At 45.7% G+C, this 19704-nt stretch overlaps 1 protein-coding gene across 4 annotated transcripts in view; it reads left to right on the top strand.

Moving 5' to 3' along the window:
• NBEAL1 (neurobeachin like 1) overlaps positions 1–19704 on the top strand; it is a 158357-nt gene that overhangs the window by 70981 nt on the left and 67672 nt on the right. For all 4 annotated transcript variants that reach the window (XM_061607938.1, XM_061607940.1, XM_061607937.1 and 1 more), the window contains 5 exons: positions 8954–9257; positions 11625–11710; positions 11900–11989; positions 13102–13270; positions 13587–13720. In XM_061607938.1, coding sequence (XP_061463922.1) covers positions 8954–9257; positions 11625–11710; positions 11900–11989; positions 13102–13270; positions 13587–13720 — 783 coding nt within the window. The remainder of the gene's footprint in view (positions 1–8953; positions 9258–11624; positions 11711–11899; positions 11990–13101; positions 13271–13586; positions 13721–19704) is intronic.

Genomic DNA, 19704 nt, shown 5'->3' with positions numbered 1-19704 from the left:
GGGGTCCATATTTGCCCCTACTTGGACGACCTTCTTCTTCGGGCACGCTCCAACGACCATGCCAACAGACACATCCATTACACTCTAGAGGTTCTCAGATCTCACAGCTGGCTAGTCAACATCGAGAAGAGCCATCTGGAGCCAACTCAGCGGCTCCAGCATCTGGGAGCAATACTGGACACGACCCGAGCCATGGTGTTTCTGTCTCCAGAGCGTATCTCCACCATCCAAAGCATGGCAACCTCATTGGCACGACGTTCAAAGGTGGATGTCATGTTCCTGGCAAAGGTTCTTGGGACGTTGGTCTCCACCATTCACATCGTCCCATGGGCCCGACATCACACTCGACCTCTCCCAATGGGCCCTACTACCTTTTCAGGCAGACATTGACACTTCCACCCATCACATGATCCACCTGAAGCCATATCTGAGAGCGTCATTTCGCTGGTGGGCAATGCACACACACCTCAGCAGGGGCACTCCATTTTGGGAACCGGACAGAGTCATAATAACCATGGATGCCAGTCTGTCCGGATGGGGAGCCCACTGCAACTCCAGCTTTGTCCAGGGCGTATGGTCCAGAGCGGAGCAATGTCAGAATGTGAATTGGCTGGAACTCAGAGCTGTCCATCTGGCCCTCCGGCACTTCTAGCCACTATTCTCCCTGCAGCATGTACTAATCCGAACAGACAACACGTGTGAAATCACATCTGAACAAGCAGGGGGGCACCAGGTCTTGAGCCCTCCAGGCAGAGGCGACCCTAATTTTCAACTGGGCCGAGAATCATCTACTGTCACTAAGGGCAGAACATCTCAGCGGGGTGCTGAATGTGACAGCCGATTGGCTCAGCAGGCAGCATGTAAGTCCGGGAGAATGGAAACTCCATACAATGGTGTTCGACCTCCTCCAGCAATGGTTCGGCACCCTCTCGGTGGATCTCTTCGCCTGGAGCCACAATCACCAGCTGCCCCACTACTTCTCGAGGTACCTGGACTGTGGAAGCAGTGGACGCCCTGACAGCACCCTGGCCAGACAGTCTCCTGTACGTCTTTCCACCAATATTCCTCCTGGGCAGGACGTTGAGGAAACTGCAACACAAGGGTGCTCAGCTCCTCCTGATAGCTCCACACTGGCTGCGTCTACCGTGGTTCTCGGACCTTCTCTCACTGTCAGTTGCAGACCCCTGGACACTGCCTGTCAGGCCGGACTAATCTGGCACCCGGACCCAGCTTGGCTGAGTCTGACAGCCTGGCGTTTGAATGGAGGCAACTGAGGGACGCTGGCTTACCCCCAGGCGTTGTGGACACCATCTTGGCTTCTAGAAGACCGTCGATGACGTGTATATACCAGAGTACTTGGCGGGCCTTTTCCAGCTGGTGCACCGCCAAGGGTGTCTTGCCCTCTCAGGCCACTGTGCAGCAGGTGTTACAGTTCCTCTATAGAGGGCTCAGAATGGGTCTGAGACCGAATACTTTGCGTCGTCATGCCTCCACTATCTCCTCTATCCTATCCGTCTCTTCATTGACTGTCCCTGTGGGTTCTCACCCCCTCATCAAACGCTTTCTGAAAGGAGCCGTACGCCTTTCTCCACCTGTGCGTCACCACTTTCCCTCCTGGAGTCTCTCGAAGGTCCTGAAAGCCCTACAGCACCCTCCATTTGAACCTCTTGCGTTTGTCCCCCTTCGACTGTTGTCCTTCAAGGTCCTGTTCCTGGTTGCTATAACGTCGGCGAGAAGAGTCTCAGAGCTGGGAGCTTTGTTATCGACACGCCATCTCTGCATCTTTCATAAGGACTCTGTGGTGTTGCGGCCAGACCCATCCTTCTGTCCTAAAGTTGACTCACTGTTTCATTGTAACCAGGACATTGTTCTTCCATCATTCTGTCCGAGGCCAGTCCATCCATTAGAGAAGGCCTGGCATTCACTAGATGTTCGCACAGCTCTCAAACTCTACCTCTCTCGAACCCACGATATCAGGCTCTCTCAGTCATTATTCACCCTAGAACCTTGGGGGAAAGGGTTTCGAAATCCACATTGTCCCGTTGGTTGCGGGCTTGTATTGCTCTGGCTTATGAGTCCCTTAATCTCCCTGTGCCAACTAACATCACGGCCCACTCCACCAGATCAGCAGCCACTTCGGCTGCCTTCACAACCAACGCGCCCATTGCAGATATTTGTAGAGTTGCGGTTTGGTCTACCCCAAACTCTTTCGTGAAGCATTATAAGATTGACCGTTGCGCTTCTACTGACGCCTCCTTCGGGAGGCGTGTCCTGGAACACGTCCTTTATGATAAGTAATCATCGGGCCCCCAGTGGCTTCGCTCTAGATATCTTGACCCTGAGGAATTGGGCCATTCTTCTATTAAGGCTCACCCCCCCCGCCCCTACACACCCGATGATGGGTAAGCCCACGTGTGGGGCTGGCCCAGTATTTATTGATAAAGTGGGAGAATTAAATCAGATCATTCCTTTAGAATGACAAACCTCTACTTATATTGACCCCTCTGCTGGCCTTACCTCTGAATACCGGGCTGCTTTCCCGAGGGTCGCCCAGGGAAGAGTAGCTATGCCCAACGACTCACTTAAATTTCTAACGTGGAACATTGCTGGATGGTCTTCTAAACAATTTCCCCTGGGATTTTTGGATTTTCTAGGAAATTACAAGGTGATCTGCCTCCAGGAAACATGGTCTAATAAAAATATCCATCTGAATGGATTTTGTACAACTGACCTATTAGCCACGCCCGCCAAAGGCAGAGGTAGACCTAAGGCCGGTTTGTTGATTCTTATATCTACCTCGCTTTGGGCAAATTTTACAGCTCTGGGTTTGTGTGATAATATTGCCCTTGCAGGTCTGTTGCAGTTTACATCTATATTTCTTCTGCTGGTCAATATATATATGCCTCCTGCTGCCTCCAAGAGGAGTATAGAAATGATCTGGGATAAGTTGGAGAGGTTTATATTAGATCTGATTCTTTTACATTCTAGGGCATATCTTACTATCCTTGGTGACTTTAACGCAAGAACTGGTCCCAGTAATAATGTTCTTTCTTCCTCTCCTTTATGGGGCGAGGTCGATCCTGTCAATTATATCCCTAGCCATAAAAGGATCTCTAAAGATCCAAAGGTAAACTATGCCGGAATCTGTTTGATACAATTGGCTGCCCGCCTAAATTTGATGATCCTGAATGGTCATGCAGAACTAATCAATAGTGCAGAATTCACATATGCTTCTACCCAAGGCAGCAGTGTGATCAATTATGTTTTAACCTCCCAATCTTTGTTTGCACAGATCTCTAATTTTGCTATAGTCTACAAACTTGATAGTGACCATTTTCCTTTAAACTTTACACTGACACTTAGTGAACTTGGTCATTTGGTCACTCATCCGTGATATGTAGATAAGTACCCCCGCTCTAGCTACAAGAGGATTCATTGGTCCATAGAGGCCTCAAACAAGGCTGCCTGTTTTCTTGTTTCTTCCCGGGGTATGGCCCTTAGATCTCAAATTGTTTCTGCTGTTTTAGATGATTACTCACTCCTGTCCTCTGCTCTATACGAGGCTTTAAGGCCTAAGCTGCATCCCTCTAGTTCAGCTTCTAGACTGCCCTTTTCTTACTGGTTTGATAAGGACTGCCTTGAGGCTAGGAATCAATTGAGAACGGCCTATAAGCACTATCGGGAAAACAATGCTCATGTATTACCACCTGAATACTTTACCATTAAAAAAAAATACAAGCAACTAATCTCTATCAAAAAGAGATTAGCATTACAAAATGATTGGAAGGCCCTGATTGGTGCTTCCCTAAATAACTCACAACTTTTCTGGGCTCTAGTGACTGATGCTCTAAGTTCGTCTAACTCTTCCCAATGCAATATACCATCTGCAATTTGGGAACGTCACTTCTCTGCCCTGTTTTCTGACGATGGGAGTCAGCCGCTCAATCCTTTGACCTATGTGGACCCCTCCCTTTTGCCTACTTGGCCTCCTGTAGCGCTGTCGGAAATAGCCTCATGGATACAAAATCTAAAATCTGGCAAGGCTCCGGGCATTGATGCCTTACCATCTGAACTGTTAAAGCTTCATATTGATTGGTGGGCTCCTCTATTAGTCAACTTGTTTTCCCATATTAATTATTCAGGGCTATTCCCTATATCCTGGCTTGAGGCAGTAATTATCCCAGTTTTTAAGAAAGGGGACAGGGGCAACCCCTTCAATTACAGGCCTATTAGCCTCTTATCAATCGTAGGTAAGCTATATGCCGGTTTCCTCAATGCTAGGCTGCTGACATGGATTGAGGAGGAAAACATTCTGGGCAGAGAGCAGGCAGGCTTTCGAAAGGGTAAATCTCCCGTGGATCATTGCCTAATATTATTTCATCTGGCCGAGAAGTATACAAGCTCTCATGGCAATGGCCTGTCAGTTGCTTTCATGGACCTTAAAGCGGCCTTTGACTCTGTTTTGAGGACCAAACTCTGGTCTAAGTTAGATCGCTCCACGATCGATAAGAGACTGCTTTTCCTTATTAGTCGCCTTTATCAACGCACCACCCTTTGCGTTTGCTGTGGCACCGATGGTAGCTTGACAAATTCCATCCCGGCCTCCAGCGCGGTTCGCCAGGGATGTATTCTGGCTCCCACTTTATTTAACCTTTTCCTTAATGATTTAAGTAACAGCTGTTCATCCGATAATTTCCATCCCCCCAAGTTGGCAGGAGTCAAATGCCCTCTTCTTCTGTATGCCGATGACGCTGTTTTAATGTCCTTATCCAATATAGGTTTAAAACGCCTTTTACGTGCTTTTATGAATTATTGTAGCAATAACTCTTTAACTATTAATTTTAGTAAGTCAAAGATTATGGTATTCTCCCGGCGTCTGTCTGTTCACCCTTGGAATGTTAAGGGTCAGAAAATTGAACAAGTTAGGCAGTTCAGATACTTGGGGTTTTTATTCCAGACAACTCTTTACTGGTCTTCCCATATCCGCTCTGCGATTCAATCCGCGTTTAATACTACTAAGGCTATACTTCGCTTCTTCTTTACCAAGGGTGGGCAGTATATTCCAGCAGCAATTCAAGTGTTTAAATTTAAAATTCTTTCTCAACTCCTTTATGGGCCCCCAATTTGGGCTCCGCGCTTTAATGCTAAAGTTGAATCTGTCCTATCTTCTTTCCTGAGAACAATTTTTGGCATGCCTCACTGGGCATCAGCTGCTGGCCTCCACCTCGAGGCGGGGTTCCCCTCTACTGAATGCACCGCTTTGCTCTCGGCCTTCAGATTCTGGATTAAAGTGGCCTATGCAACCCTGATATGGGCTACTTACATCTGCTATGGAAAGATTCGTATACTAGCTCATGAATAAAGAACTTTCAGGACAAACTAAAGATGCTTGGCCTTTCATTAGACCTCTTGTCCTCATTGGGCTCCGACTCAGCCAAACGCATCATTGAGCAAAGCATTAAAGATATTGATCTTCAATATTCTAGATCTAGGGCCCATAACACTTGCTCTCCTATGTTTTTTGGTTTGCAATTTTCATTCCCTGCTCATGCTGCCTACCTGGTAAATTTGTCTATTCCGAAATATCACCTCTTGTTTTCCAGAGCGAGGTTTAAATGTTTTCCCCCTGCGATCCTTGAGGGCCGCTTCCAAGGTATCCCTTATGTGAATCATGTCTGTCCGTGTTCATCCACCGAGGTTGAATCCCTGACCCATATCTTTTTCCCCTGTAATTTCTATTCTGCTGAACGTCTTAGATTTATTCTCCCTATAATTCATCGTTTTCCTGGAAGACCCACTGATTGGTATTCACAATTCCTTATGTCTGATGCCGATAAGATAACGACAGAATCTGTTGCTAATTTTTTTAATTTAGTCCAGGTGAAGCGAAAGAATGTCCCCTTTTAAAGTGATTTTATGATAATATTGTTACACTAATACGGTACACTTTTAATGTTTTTATACTGTCTGTTAAATTTTTTTTTTGTTCGATGGGTCTGTGACCGTATAATAAAATTCATTCATTCATCTGCATTATGCAAATTTTGATTTACATAATCAGAAGAATCGGGTAGTAAAACCTGTTCTCAACTATGCTGCTTGAAATTGCAAAAGTAGAGTTATTTATTTGCTCCCCCACAAATAAAATCTTTGCAAATGTCAGGAAAAAGGGTTCAGCCTAGCCTTCTGTCTGACATTTTTGGTATTTTTAAGCGTACTACTACCTCTGTTCTTGCTGTCTAAAGTGTACCGTCCATGCACTAGATGATTCTGCTGACAGTGTAAACTGGCCTCTGATGCTGTGCATTCCTAAGACACATGAGCAGGATAACCATTTCAAACATGCAGCTGTGTATAGTTATGGGAAAGTACAAAGGCCTGGAAGAGATGTGATGTTTCCAGTCTCCTAAACATAGAGTGTGTTGCAGACTCTCCTGTTCTCTCCCCTCCCCTCTTCTTTCCTCCAGATTTCTCCCTTCTGTGGTTTGCTGTAATGATTATGAAGCATTGTGTGCATTGGTGCTAACCAGATTTCCTTGTAACCAGGTTTTGGAAATCCCTTCAAATTCTAATTTTAAACACTGGTTACAAAGGCAATCTTGGTTACCTGTTGTTAACCAAGATTAGCACCAAAGAACATGTAATGCTCCACCATCTGCAAACTGGGGGGCAGGGAGTAAGTAATTTGCATGGGAGTAGCATTACATCTGCACCAGGCAGATGACACTGTGGACCACATTAGTGTCCATGGAATACATGAAGAATAGAATGATGACTGCCTTTAGTGTTGTGGAGACGAAGATTGAAATATGGGTTGTACATAACACTCTCCCATTGGTACTGTGTTAAATTATAAGCAAATACAGGATTTAATCTACACTCGGATCCTAATTTTACTAGTAATCGGGTGTAGAGAGGGTAAACAATTATAAGACTGGGTAATAATAATTTAGGGCTATATTTTTGGGCTTCTAAAAAAATCTTTGGCCTATTATTATATTTACTTTCGAAATAGAAATGACATACATGACTATATCTGACACAGTAATAATTCAAATAAGAGTTTTTTGAGGGTTTTTGTTATGCTTTTAATAGAAAACTTGCCTTCAGCGCAGAGTGCTGATATTAATTTTGTGTCTTGCAACTCATATTTATGTTGAGAATATCTAGTCACACAGTTTCCCCCCTATACCAATACTTGTATAATTGATCTTGGTGCTTTTTTTAACCCTCTCATGTTGCAAACTGAGTGACCAAATCTTTGGTTTGTATGTGTCATTCTGCTTGCAGAAGGCTGTTTGATCAAGCAGAATCTTCTGTGAATGGAAGGAGAAGGGAAGTGTTCTGTTTTTCCCACAGATTTACCCCCTCCCCTCATCTGCTCAAGGGATGAGGGATCCCTCAGAACAACCTTTGAGGTGGTGTGGGCGGTGTGCAGGAGAAAGAGGATTTTTTTTGTGAAAAATCACCTCCCACTCCTTTCTACTTCCAGAAGCCTCTGTTACCTAAAAGAGTCTTCAATAAGTAGAAGGGACAGCATTGGGCCCTTATATTTAACAGCAAAATAGCCTGACATAGTATGATAGGAATGTAGTTTGTAACCAAAGCAACTGTTCTTGGAAGCCAGATGTGAGTAGTTAGCTGCTCTTGACTGAAGTAAAATATGTTGTTTTAGTTCCTTCTGGAAAGCACTAGAAAAATGTGTGTATAAAGTGGCAAGAAGCAGGTTGTTTTCTCTCTCCCCACATACCTTGCCTCACTACAGAAGGCTGCTTACGACAGACAAAAAGTCGTGCTGGACAGAGGTTTTTTTTTTTTTAAATAACATTTTAATTGAGATTTTCAAAGTTTCGTAATGGAATATACAAGGAACAAATACAACCTTATACAAAAAAAGCAAAACAAAATACAAAAATATAGCAGTGTATGTCTATTATACATAACCTTCAGAATCAGGAAAGACAGCGTTTGTACATTGTCTGTCATTCTCTCTATAGTGAACATGAATCTAAGACTACTAATGTCTCAGCAATAAGTCAGTCCAAAACTATTTTTGGGAGGCTAGTAGCACTAATGACCCGCTTTGCAAGATGACAAAGGACAGTCAACTTTTTATGGCCTTTGCCTCTTAACAATGACAAAAATGAATTCATACCAGTCTATCAGAATAAAAGTGTGTATGTATATATCTGAAATATTATTAAATATATATTTTTGCCCACCTTTCTATTAAATGTTCAAGGCAGCTTACAAGCATTTAAAATGCAATGTATTTTTAAAGCCCATACCTAATAACGAGAGGCAAGAGACAGAAGATAAGACAATTTGAGGTTAGTGTGCCGGAGAGATTAAAAGTATCACTCGATAGGCCAAATGCTTCTGAATATACAGAATATACTGAATATCACTTCATGCAGTGATAGCTTAGGCTGTATGAAGCTATCTTTTGTACCCTCAAGGATCTTTCTGTTTCTCACTGCCAGCCTCCCTACTCCCTCCAAGATTTAGTGTGCCTGTTAGCAGCCAAAGCTATTTTCCCCTTAAACATCAGCAGTATCTGACCAGAACTTAATTTGTTTCGGTGCTCAGCAAGGCAAAGCCCCAGAATTTGTTTAATGCTGAATCCTAGAATATGTGAATAAAGTTATGCCTCTGGGCATGTGCAGAATACCTTTTTCTCACTGCTGAATAATTTCAGCCTGCCTCACACAGATCAAGCCTTCCAGGCAGATTAGGGTCCCGGAATCATAGAATCATAGAGTTGGAAGGGGCCTTGTAGGCCATCGAGTCCAACCCCCTGCTCACAGCAGGAAATCCACAGCTAGAGCTTCTCCCGCAGATAGCTGTCCAGCCTCTGCTCTAGACGTTTACTGTATACGTCATTTGCCAATTTACATTTGTATGTGCCAAACTGCATTTAATTTGCTTATGGTTTTTTTGCCACATTCTTCAGCCTTTCACTTCTTGCTGCATTGGTTCTGCTGGTCAAAGGACAACCACTCCTCCACCATCACAGATCCCAGATCCTCCTTTTTCATCCCCTGTTATGCCTCATCGGACATCACTTGGTGGGATTCTCAGCCCAGGCACCTGGGGTGGGCTGCTGGGGAAGCCTGAACTCGTCACCAAGCTGATCTCAGCAGGAACTCAGGACAGCGAATGGGGATGCCCTACCTCTCTGGAAGGCCAGCTTGGATCAGTTATCATATTTCATGAAGTATTACAGCCTTGTCATGTGAAAGCATTGTATTTGGCAGGTGAGCATTCTAAGGTGCAGTTTACTTTGGATATTTCAATCCCTTTCTCTCCTGTTATTCTTTCAAAGTTTCAGTCTGCTCAGACACCATTTTTGTTTCCCGCTGCTATGGTCTCTTCAAATCTCTAAACTGATGTAGTTGCTGTCCATGTCCATTTTCATGCTCCTGGTTCCTACCTTTTATAAAGATTAATTTGCCCCCAATTATCTCCTTTCTTTTCTTTGTCCTTGTTTGCTACTCACTCTTTTCCTTATTGGCCCTTTCCTTTCTCCCATGGTTCAAAACTAGCTTCAGACTGTTATTATCCGCCCAGTTTCAAATTTACCATTCTTGGGCAAGGCGATTGAGCGGGTGGTGGCAAAGCAATTGCAAGAGCACTTGGAGGAAGCAGATTATCTGGACCCATCTCAGTCGGGCTTCAGGCCTGGACATGGGACTGAAACAGCCTTGGTTGCCTTGGTGGATGATATGAGGAGGGCATGGGATAGAGGCGAATGCACCTTCCTTGTCCTCCTTGATCTCTCAGTGGCTTTTGATACCGTTGACCACGCTATCCTCTTGGACTGCCTGGAGAGGTTAGGCGTAGGGGGCACTGTATTGCAGTGGTTCCACTCCTTCCTCTCTGGTAGGTACCAAAGAGTAGCATTGGAGGAGGAGGTGTCAGATCCTTGGCCTCTCACTTGTGGGGTGCCACAGGGTTCCATCCTCTCTCCAATGCTGTTTAACATCTATATAAAGCCGCTGGGGGCAATCATCAGGAGTTTTGGGCTGCGGTGTCATCAATATGCGGATGACACGCAGCTCTATCTCTCATTTAAATCTTCACCAAGGTTGGCTGTAGAAACCCTGTCCAAGTGCATGAAGTCGGTGAGTGGCTGGATGGGAGGGAATAAGCTGAAGCTGAATCCAGACAAAACCGAGGTACTGTTTGTTGGAGACAAGGGAGGGTTAGGGGATATTGACCTGGTGCTCATTGGGGTACATTTGCCCCTGAAAGACCAGGTCCGTAGCCTGGGGGTCATCCTTGATTCCCAGCTGTCCATGGAGGCTCAGGTTTCGGCTGTGAGCCGGGTGGCTGTATCAACTCCATCTGATATGGAGGCTGCGCCCCTACCTTCCCAACTATCTGCTCCCACCAGTAGTACATGCCCTGGTCACCTCTCGCCTAGACTACTGTAATGCGCTCTACGTGGGGTTACCCTTGAAAACGGTCCGGAAGTTGCAACTGGTACAGAACGCAGCGGCTCGTCTGATTAAAGGCAGCCGCCGGCAGGATCACATCTCCCCAGTGCTAAAAGAGTTGCACTGGTTACCGGTTGTTTACCGAGCCCAATTCAAGGTGTTGGTTGTGACCTTTAAATTCCTATATGGTTTCGGACCAGTCTATCTAAAGGAGCGCCTGCAGCATCGGCAGGGATGCCGCTCAACAAGATCAGCCTCAGAAGACCTTCTCTCGATCCCACCGGTTAAAACAGCCAGACTGGTGAGGACCAGAGAGAGGGCCTTCTCAATAGTGGCCCCCACCCTATGGAATTCTCTCCCAAATGATCTCTGCCATGCCCCTTCGATGATGAGCTTCCGCCGGACTTTAAAGACCTGGTTTTTCAGACATGCCTTTGGATTGGGTTAAGTTTTTACTGTCGGTTTTTTATATTTTAATATTGTAATGTGTAATGTATTTTACTTGTACGTCGCCCAGAGTGGCTGGACAACCAGCCAGATGGGTGACTAATAAATATATAATAATAATAATAATAATAATAATTAGGGGAACTCTGTTGTGGCAAAACCAAGGGTGTTATCTGTGGCAACAGAAGACTCCTTAAGCATGGTAAAGGCTAGCGGACAGAATGCTCATCTTTATCATGGTTAAATAATGGGATTGTTAGTTGTTTACCAGACTACTGATTGATATAATGAATGATGTAGTTGTTTCCGTTTAGAAAGGTAGTTCCATGAATCACCAGAAGAAAATGTGGAGGGGGATGGTTCTTTATTTATTTTGAAAAGAGGCATGTCACTTAAAAAAAACACTGAATTGAGGCCACTATACGTTGTCTATTTAGCTGCATACTACTTGTTACATACATGCCATGGGGCTAGTGGCCCCAGAGGGATATGAGCTTTTCACATGTGATTTCAAAGACACATCCAGCCAGGTCAGTGGGGTGAAATGTACATCATGGGACACACACCCACATTGAAAGGTGCATTCAGCTCTCTCTATAGGCAGTGGGTATGGAAGCTCTGCTTCTTCACATGGATCTCTCTTGCTAGATTGGCGAGTGACTGTTTTGGTATTTGCAACAGGATGAAATGTTTGAACTGTCGGTACAAATGTGAAACCCTTTTTTTTTTCTTTTGAAGGTCCAAACTGCTTAACTCCATGGAAATCTCAAGAATCTGAAATGGCAGATTTGCCCACTAAAATGCTTCTTCATTATACTCCCAAGGTAGCAACTCATTTTTCTGCAAATGTGCTTTGATAGCTTTAGAAAGGGATTAGACAAAATGTGGGGAGGATGCCACCAACTATTACCCATGATAACAAAACAGAAGTTCTGTATTCAGATAATTATAAGCCCCTGCCTCAGTTTATTTGTTAAACAGTGCTGGGTTCGTTTTCTTCTCTTTTCTGACAGGCTTGCAGAAGCCCAATATGTCTTGACCTTTCTACAAATCTTCTACATGGAAGACTAACAGGGAACAAAGTTGTGAACTGGGACATCAAGGTAAACCTCCTCAGTGGCTTTTATTTGCTTTGTGATTCTATATGGAACAGGATGGTTATGTGCATGAGAAACTACCATACAACTTAGCAACATTTTCTGGGGCTGATGACCAGTGACTCCCCATGCTGGATTTATGTGTGTGTTGCAAAGGGCTGAAGAGGGGTGGGGAGAGTAGGTGGGAAGTAACTGCAAAGCAAAAACATTGGTGGAGGAAATGAATAGAGATACTTGGAGGTGCTTTATAAAGGGTGTGTAATGCCTTAACGCTTTACTAACAACGCAGTAGAAGTAAGTTTCATTGAGTTCACTGAGCCTTAGTTACAAGTCTGTGTGTATAGGATTGCAGCCTAAATTCCTAAAGGCAAGCCTGCGCTGCAAGTTTCTGTAGCTGTACTAAACTGGAAGCACAGGAAAAGCATGTAAGGAGCTCTTTATCAAAGGAGGAGATGATACTGAACAGCTGTTTGGATAGCCTCACTTTAAAGTCTGTATTGGCTCTGGACTATTTCCCATCTGTGTTGTGGATTCCCTGAAATGTGCAGAGGATCGGTGCAGCATCAGCACCACCATATAGCACATTAGAGGCTTAAGGAGTTTGTGCAATAATCTCTAAATTGCATGGTAGTTTCAGGATCACTGTTTACTTTCTCCTGTGGAAATAGCCTATAATATGAGAGAAACTAAGGGGCTGCAATTAGGGACACAGAGTGGGGACATAACCTGCCCTCTGCTTCAGACTGTGGTGACCCCAGAGGCACAAGAAGGGGGAAAGTTTTTGCCTCTTCCTCACTTGCAGCCCCATATATTTTTTCCAAATAACCCAATGGGAGCTGTTGTCTTCTATGGGGAGGAGGAGCCAGCACTGGAAGTGCACTCACTGTCTTTAGGAAAGGAGGCTACAGTGTGACCAGTAGATTTACCAATAAACTTGGCATCTACATAAGTTGCAACTGATTTCAAACGTTCAGTGCTACAGGAGCTATGAGAAGTCCAATTCACTTACAATCACAGGTCTTTACCAACATTTTTATTGTTGTTGGTTTCAAAACATTTACTGCTTTTTCTTTTCCCTAACTCTTCTCTCTCTTCCACTGTCCATTTTGTTCTTTAAGGATATGATCAATTGTATAGGTGGATTAAATGTGCTGTTCCCACTGCTAGAGCAGATCAGCTTCCTTGATGGACAATTACCTGAGAGGCGTGACATGGAATCTGTTCCCCCTGAATTGCTAACGCCTGTAGAAGGAGATTGGGTGGTGGTAACCTCTACCAAGGCTTCAGGTAGGGGAAGAACTATGTATTGAAGCTTTTAAGTAACTGGGCTAAGACAAAGTATTTCCTGATTTTTGTTCTATAATTGTGAAGAGCAAGTGTGGTATAGTGGTTAAGGTGTTGGACTATGGATTCGAATGCCCACATAGCCATGAAGCTCACTGGGTGACCAGTGAGTCACTGCCAGTCACTGCCTTTCAGCCTCATGAAAACCCTATTCATGGGGTTGCCATAAGTCGGAATTGGCTTGAAGGGAGTACATTTACATTTTAATTGTGAAACAGTGCTAACATTTTTAGCTAAAGTCTTATATTCCTTTTTACAGAGGCTCGTTTAGAGAAGAACATTGTTGCAACGTTCATTTTGATGATAAAGCACTTTATTCAAAGGCATCCAATCAATCAAGATAATCTTGTTCACTCACATGGAGTGGCAACCTTAGGAGCCCTTTTGCAGAAGGTACTCAACAGCTCCAAAATAACATGTTTCCAGTATTTAATGCTAGCAATTGTACTGAATAGGACCAATGACCCATTGTTTGCTTCCCAGCAAGTGAATCACTGTTGCTTACTGGGAGTGAGACGGAGAAGAGCCAAGAGGCAAACACACAAGCAGAAATGCTCTGCTGAAATGTTTGCACTGCACCAGTCTCCCTGCTGCCTTGTCCTGCCTCCTCCCAGTAAGCAACAGCAACCCGTTTCCTGCTGTGAAGCTAGTATGGTGGCTCCGCCCCACCCGGTAAATTGCTTCTGCCTATTTCTTGACTAAGAATAAGAGATCAGCTATATCCTCCAGGTTTGTTTGCTCACTCACTCCTCTCTCCCACACATTCTCTTCCTCCTCCTCCGTGAATTCCTTCTCGGTTAATCCTTTTCAGCTTTAACAACTGTGTAGCCATTACATCTGGTTAGCTGTAAGACAGTATTTAAAATGAGGAAGGTTGATGGAGAGTTGATTCTTGGCCATGCTTAGTTTTTGTGTACCATGCTTAGAAACACAAATGATTAAGCAGCATAGAAATTTTTTAAATAAATAAATAATGATTAAGAGATTGGGAAGCATTATGTCTGCACTTGACCTGTGTGTTCAGCATCATAGTGGCCTATCCATATGGAGCCCAAAATATGTGGACTTGGTTAATGTGGGGTGTCGAGCATGTCACAATTGTATGTTTGGATCAAGCCTACTTGTTTTAGGATTGGTGTGCAGAAGTCCCTATTAGAATTAAGGATGGTCAAGAAATTCAGTCTGCAAATTCTGATATGAACTGGCCAGATCCACACCTTCAGGACTAATGTGCAGGTTGCAACATAGTTATTCATGGGGTTTTGCACTTCCTGTACATTCAGATGCAGTTCTTGGCTAAAAAAAAAAAAAGTATCAAAAATAGGCTGCTGATACTGTCTCCAGGATCAGTGAGCAAAATAACTTTAGAAATTTTAAGAGGAACTACAATTAGAAATGTGGATTTAAGTACTAGTTAGATGTGAAACATTTTATGCAGATTTTAAAAATAAATCCGCAAAGATGAGTGATGGAACACAGACTTATGGGTGAACACATGTGAATGTGATGGACCAGAAATGGACCTAATATAGTTTCCAATGAGAGGATGTTGAGAAAGGGCAGGACTGGACAATGCAACTTTGATCCTTTACTGTGAATATCAACCTAATGTAGTCCTCCTTTGGCTGTGTATCCACAACTCTTTCCTGTGAAGAGCCCTGCTGGGTCAGGCCAAAGGCCCATCTAGTCCAGTGACCAACCAGATGCCTATGAGAACTCATTTTGTGCACAACCTTTGTTTCAATAATAGGTAGTAGTAATTTAGGGATGGGGTGTTAAGCGGTGCCCACTGCGTTTGCAGTACTTATTACTATTCAACATTGAAATTTAAAATAAGAACTGTACAAATAAATTTGTTTAAACAAACAGCTGTCAAAAGAAGTTTGCTTAAGTCTCAAATTGACTTGTTCTCCTGTGCATGGAAAAGCTGATCTCAGGTGGGTAGCTAGCTCCACCTAGTGGTTGAAGGCAGAAGAGTGCTAAAGAGATTTTTTTTTAAATAGGACTTCATGCTCTGTGCAGCTCCTTCTTTCAGTTTAAGAACGGTTGATCTGGCTCCTCTCTGCGTTCAAGCCTGTATAGTTTGGTGTTTTTTTCCTATTGTGTGGCTGTACCTTTTCCTTCCTTTGCTGTTTCCTACATGTAGTTTAAAACAAAAAAAGGGGTTTGTCATTTTATGTTTCTCCCCCCCCCCCCGAGACTTCACGGTGGCCTGAGCTGACCGCAAAGCAGCCACCCCACCGCTTTGGCTGCAAGACCATTGTCTTCTTCATTGGACTCTGCCCCCCCCACCAGCCTTGTTTCTCAGGCACGTCTTGCTTGCCTACCAGCAATCACCCAACCGGCCTCCTCCTTCCACGGCGTGAGCAAGGACATCTCTTGCAGTGTGCTCCCCAGGATGCTGAGTGCCTGCCACCCTCTCCTCCATCCTCTCGTCTGTGGAAGGCCTCAGCGAGATGCTACAGCTGCAGGGGAAGCGTATCCCCCTCCCGCAGCTCCTCAGCACCTGGCCCGGCTATTATCACAGCCCTTAGGCCCAATAAGACCCGCAGCACGGTTTGTGCCCATGGGGAAGGCAACACGCAAATTGGACCACCCACCAAAGAAACCTGAGTCACTTCAGCCTCACACTACAATGGAAGTTGTGCCTCTGCCGTTATCCAACCAGGCCCTAGGGCAACCTTTCCCAACCAGTGTGCCTCCAGATGTTGTTGGACCACAACTCCCATCAGCCTCAGCCAGCATTGCCAATGGTCAGGAAAGATGGGAATTGTTGTCCAACAACATCTGGAGGCACACTGGTTGGGAAAGGCTGCCCTAGGGCCTTTAGGTTCTATTGAATCCTAGGTGGAGGTAGCCATACCCTGCCCCTCTTCCAGCAGGCCCGAGGTGGCTGAGGTTTGTACTGTCGCGGGCAGGGTGGCTCCACAACGACTGGCACCTAAGAGTAGTAGGGGAACCAGTCACGACAGGCAATGGCCTGGTGATGCACAAGGGGCTGCACCAAAGGAGGCTCATAGCAACATGTGCAGGTCACAGAGGGACCTGTAATCCCTATCTGAGGATGAAGGCACCCAATTCCAGCTCATCCTGGAGGTGATTTTTTTCTACATCGTCTTTTCCTGAGGAGTTTGAAGGCTTCCTCGAGACAGCTACGTCTCACCAAGAGTTACAGGAGAAGAGGGGTGAAGCACCCTTCGTTTCACCCTCTTCACGTCAAGTTCAGGGGGTGGTACACAACCCACACTGTTCACAATTAAAGGAACAGCTGAGAGATTCTCGCCTAATGGATCTATCCAGAGATCTTTCCACATCAGCGGCTGAGGCTCGACACCCCACACAGGACACACCAGCCACAGCAGTCACTCTGCCACCTTCAAGAGGGAAAAGAAGAAAGCTATGCCTTCTGCCGAAAAAATGAGACGACAAAAGATTCTTCCGTAGACCTTTCCATCCTTATTTGCCCTCCCAGTCCTTTCGAGGCCCCAGGGCGTTTGGAAGAGCAAAGGAGTCCCGTACCAACCGTCCCTTCTGGAATAGGCAACTTACCCAGTCTAAAAGCCAACCACCTTTCCCCAATAGATTGGGTTTTGGATCCCAGGCTTGGGGGAATAAGCATCAATTCTGATGCCAGGGTTCATCAGCTGGGAGGACGCCTTCAACACTTTGCCCACTGCAGGAGGGACAATTCTTCGGACCAGTGGGTACTGCACACCGTCAGATATGGACTGAGGGTGGAATTCACCTCCCTTCCTCCAACCAAGTTTATCTCCTCCCCCCGCTCAACATCTCCGGACAAGTGGGAAAGGACTCTTCAAGCAATTGCCCACCTGCAGATTGCAGCAATAGAGCCTGTTCCAACAGGTGAGAGGTTTTCAGGAATCTACTCAGTGTTCTTCACCATCGTGAAAAAAGATGGATCTTTCAGGGCGGTACTCGATTTGAAGAACTTAAATCACTTCATAAAATACTGCAGGTTCCGCGTGGAAACTTTACTCTCCATCAAGAAAGGGAGACTTCCTCTCGTCTGTCGATCTGAAGGAGGGCTATCTGCATGTCCCTGTTTTTCTGCCTCACATATGTTACCTCCGGTTTGCAGTGAGGGAGGATCACTTTCAGTACAGGGCCATGCCCTTTGGTATGGCGTCTGCCCCCAGAGTATTCACAAAGATTGTGGTTGCTCTGGTGGCACACCTCAGGATGCAGGGGGTCCATGTCCTTCCTTACCTGGATGACTTCTCCAGTTTCCATCCCTCCACAAGGCTTTGGAAGATCTGCACATCACCCTAGCATGCCTCAAGGATCATGGCTTCCTTGTCAATCAAACCAAGAGCCAGCTTTGTCCAGCCCACTACATAATACATTTGAGGGCCACCATAGACTCGCAGAAGGGACTCATAACATTAGCTCAAGACAGAGTAGACAAGATAATTACAGCTGTCACACAGCTCCTATCTTCGCCTTTGGCAGATCTTATGCACCTGGCAGGTATCTTGGGGTTGATGGTCTCAACCTATCAGACTACACCATGGACACGTCACCACTCTCAACTACTCAAGTGGGCGCTACTGCCTTTTCAAAGCGACATTGCGGCCAGGCGTCACTGAAAGGTAGCACTTTCACTAGTGGTCCGTCACTCCCTGCTATGGTAGGCACACAAACCCAATCTACTAAGGGTAGTGCCGTTCCAGGACCCTCCATGGACCCTGATCACCTCAGATGTCAGCCTGATAGGCTGGGGAATCATTTGCGACAGCAAGATGATACAAGGGACTTGGTCACCACAGGAGTCAGTACTTCCAATCAATCTTCTGGAGCTTCTTGCAATTCGGCTAGCCCTGAGGCACTTCACAGAGATCAAACAGTTGGGGGCAGTGCTGGTTAGGACAGACGTATCGGCCAAATCACATTTGAATCGTCAGGGAGGCACATGCTCCCCACAACTACAGAAGGAAGCTGCCCTGCTGTTCCAGTGGGCGGAAACACACGTGGACTCAAACCTTGCGGAATACCTCAAGGGGAAGGACAACTGCCAAGCGGATTGGCTCAGCAGACAGAAGGTGCATCAGGAAGAATGGAAGCTTCAGGAAATAGTGAGACAATTCGGCAGAGTCGAGGTGGACCTATTTGCCACACACCTCAACCGCCAGGTGAAAAGATTTTTCTCCAGATATGTGACACCAGAGGCGGAAGGCATAGATGCTCTGGCGTCCCAGCGGCCCCAAGGACAACTCTACACCTTCCCACCTCTTCCGATCATTTCCAGGGTACTTCAAAAGATCTGAGCCGAAAGGGCAAGAGTTCTACTGATAGCTCCTTGGTGGCCAAGGAGACCCTGGTTCCCAGAACTCGTCGATCTATCCATCGATCCTCCATGGCAAATTCCCCTCAGGGAAGACCTATTGTCGCAGGGACAGCTTCTTCACCCAGACCCAGGAGGGCTGGCATTTCATGTCTGGAGACTGAGGCGACGCCTCTTAAAACGAGGCATTCCAACTCAAGTGGTGGAAACTATGATGGCCTCAAGACGCCCTTCCACAATTAGAATATATGAGACTACATGGAAGGCCTTCTCGACGTGGTCACAAAAGAAGGGATTAATTCCAACAAAAGAAGGGATTAATTCCAACGAAAGCAGGTATAAGTGACCTTCTCTGCTTCCTACAGGATGGCTTGTCTTGGGTCTTAGGCTAAACACTCTCAGACGCCAGGCTTCAGCCCTTTTGGTGGTTCTGTCTACATCTCTGGATGAGGGCCAATAAACTGAGTCTGAATCCTAGCAAGACAGAGGCACTGTGGGTTGGTGGTTCCCAAGTTTGGATAATTGGTCAGTTGCCTGCTTTGGATGGGATTGTACTCCCTCTGAAAGAGCTGGTCCGTAGTCTGGGGGTGCTCCTGGATCCATCTTTGTCACTAGAGGCCCAGGTGACCTCCGTGGCTAGGAGTGCCTTTTACCAGCTTCGGCTGATAAGACAGCTGCGGCCGTTTCTGGAGTGGGATAGCCTGACCACTGTTGTCCACTCACTGCTAACCTCCAGGCTGGATTACTGTAATATGCTCTATGTGGGGCTGCCCTTGAGGCTGATCCAGAAGCTGCAGCTGGTGCAAAATGCAGCAGCGAGACTGCTCACTGGGGCAGGGTATCACCAACATGTCACCCCACTGCTGAAAGAATTGCACTGGCTGTCCATTTGCTACTAGGCCAAGTTCAAGGTTCTAGTTTTGGTGTACAAAGCCCTATACAGCTTGGGACCAGAATACCTGAAAGATCGTCTTACCCCTTATATGCCCAGTAGATCACTGCGCTCTGCAAGTGAGGGCCTCCTGCAGATACCATCTTATCAGGAGCTTCGTTCTGCACAATATAGGAAATGGAC

Source organism: Rhineura floridana, chromosome 2 (assembly GCF_030035675.1).
Source record: "Rhineura floridana isolate rRhiFlo1 chromosome 2, rRhiFlo1.hap2, whole genome shotgun sequence".
Lineage (NCBI taxonomy): Eukaryota > Metazoa > Chordata > Lepidosauria > Squamata > Rhineuridae > Rhineura > Rhineura floridana.
The sequence above is the reverse complement of the archived record's forward strand: the minus strand, read 5'-3'. Positions and strand labels throughout refer to the sequence as shown.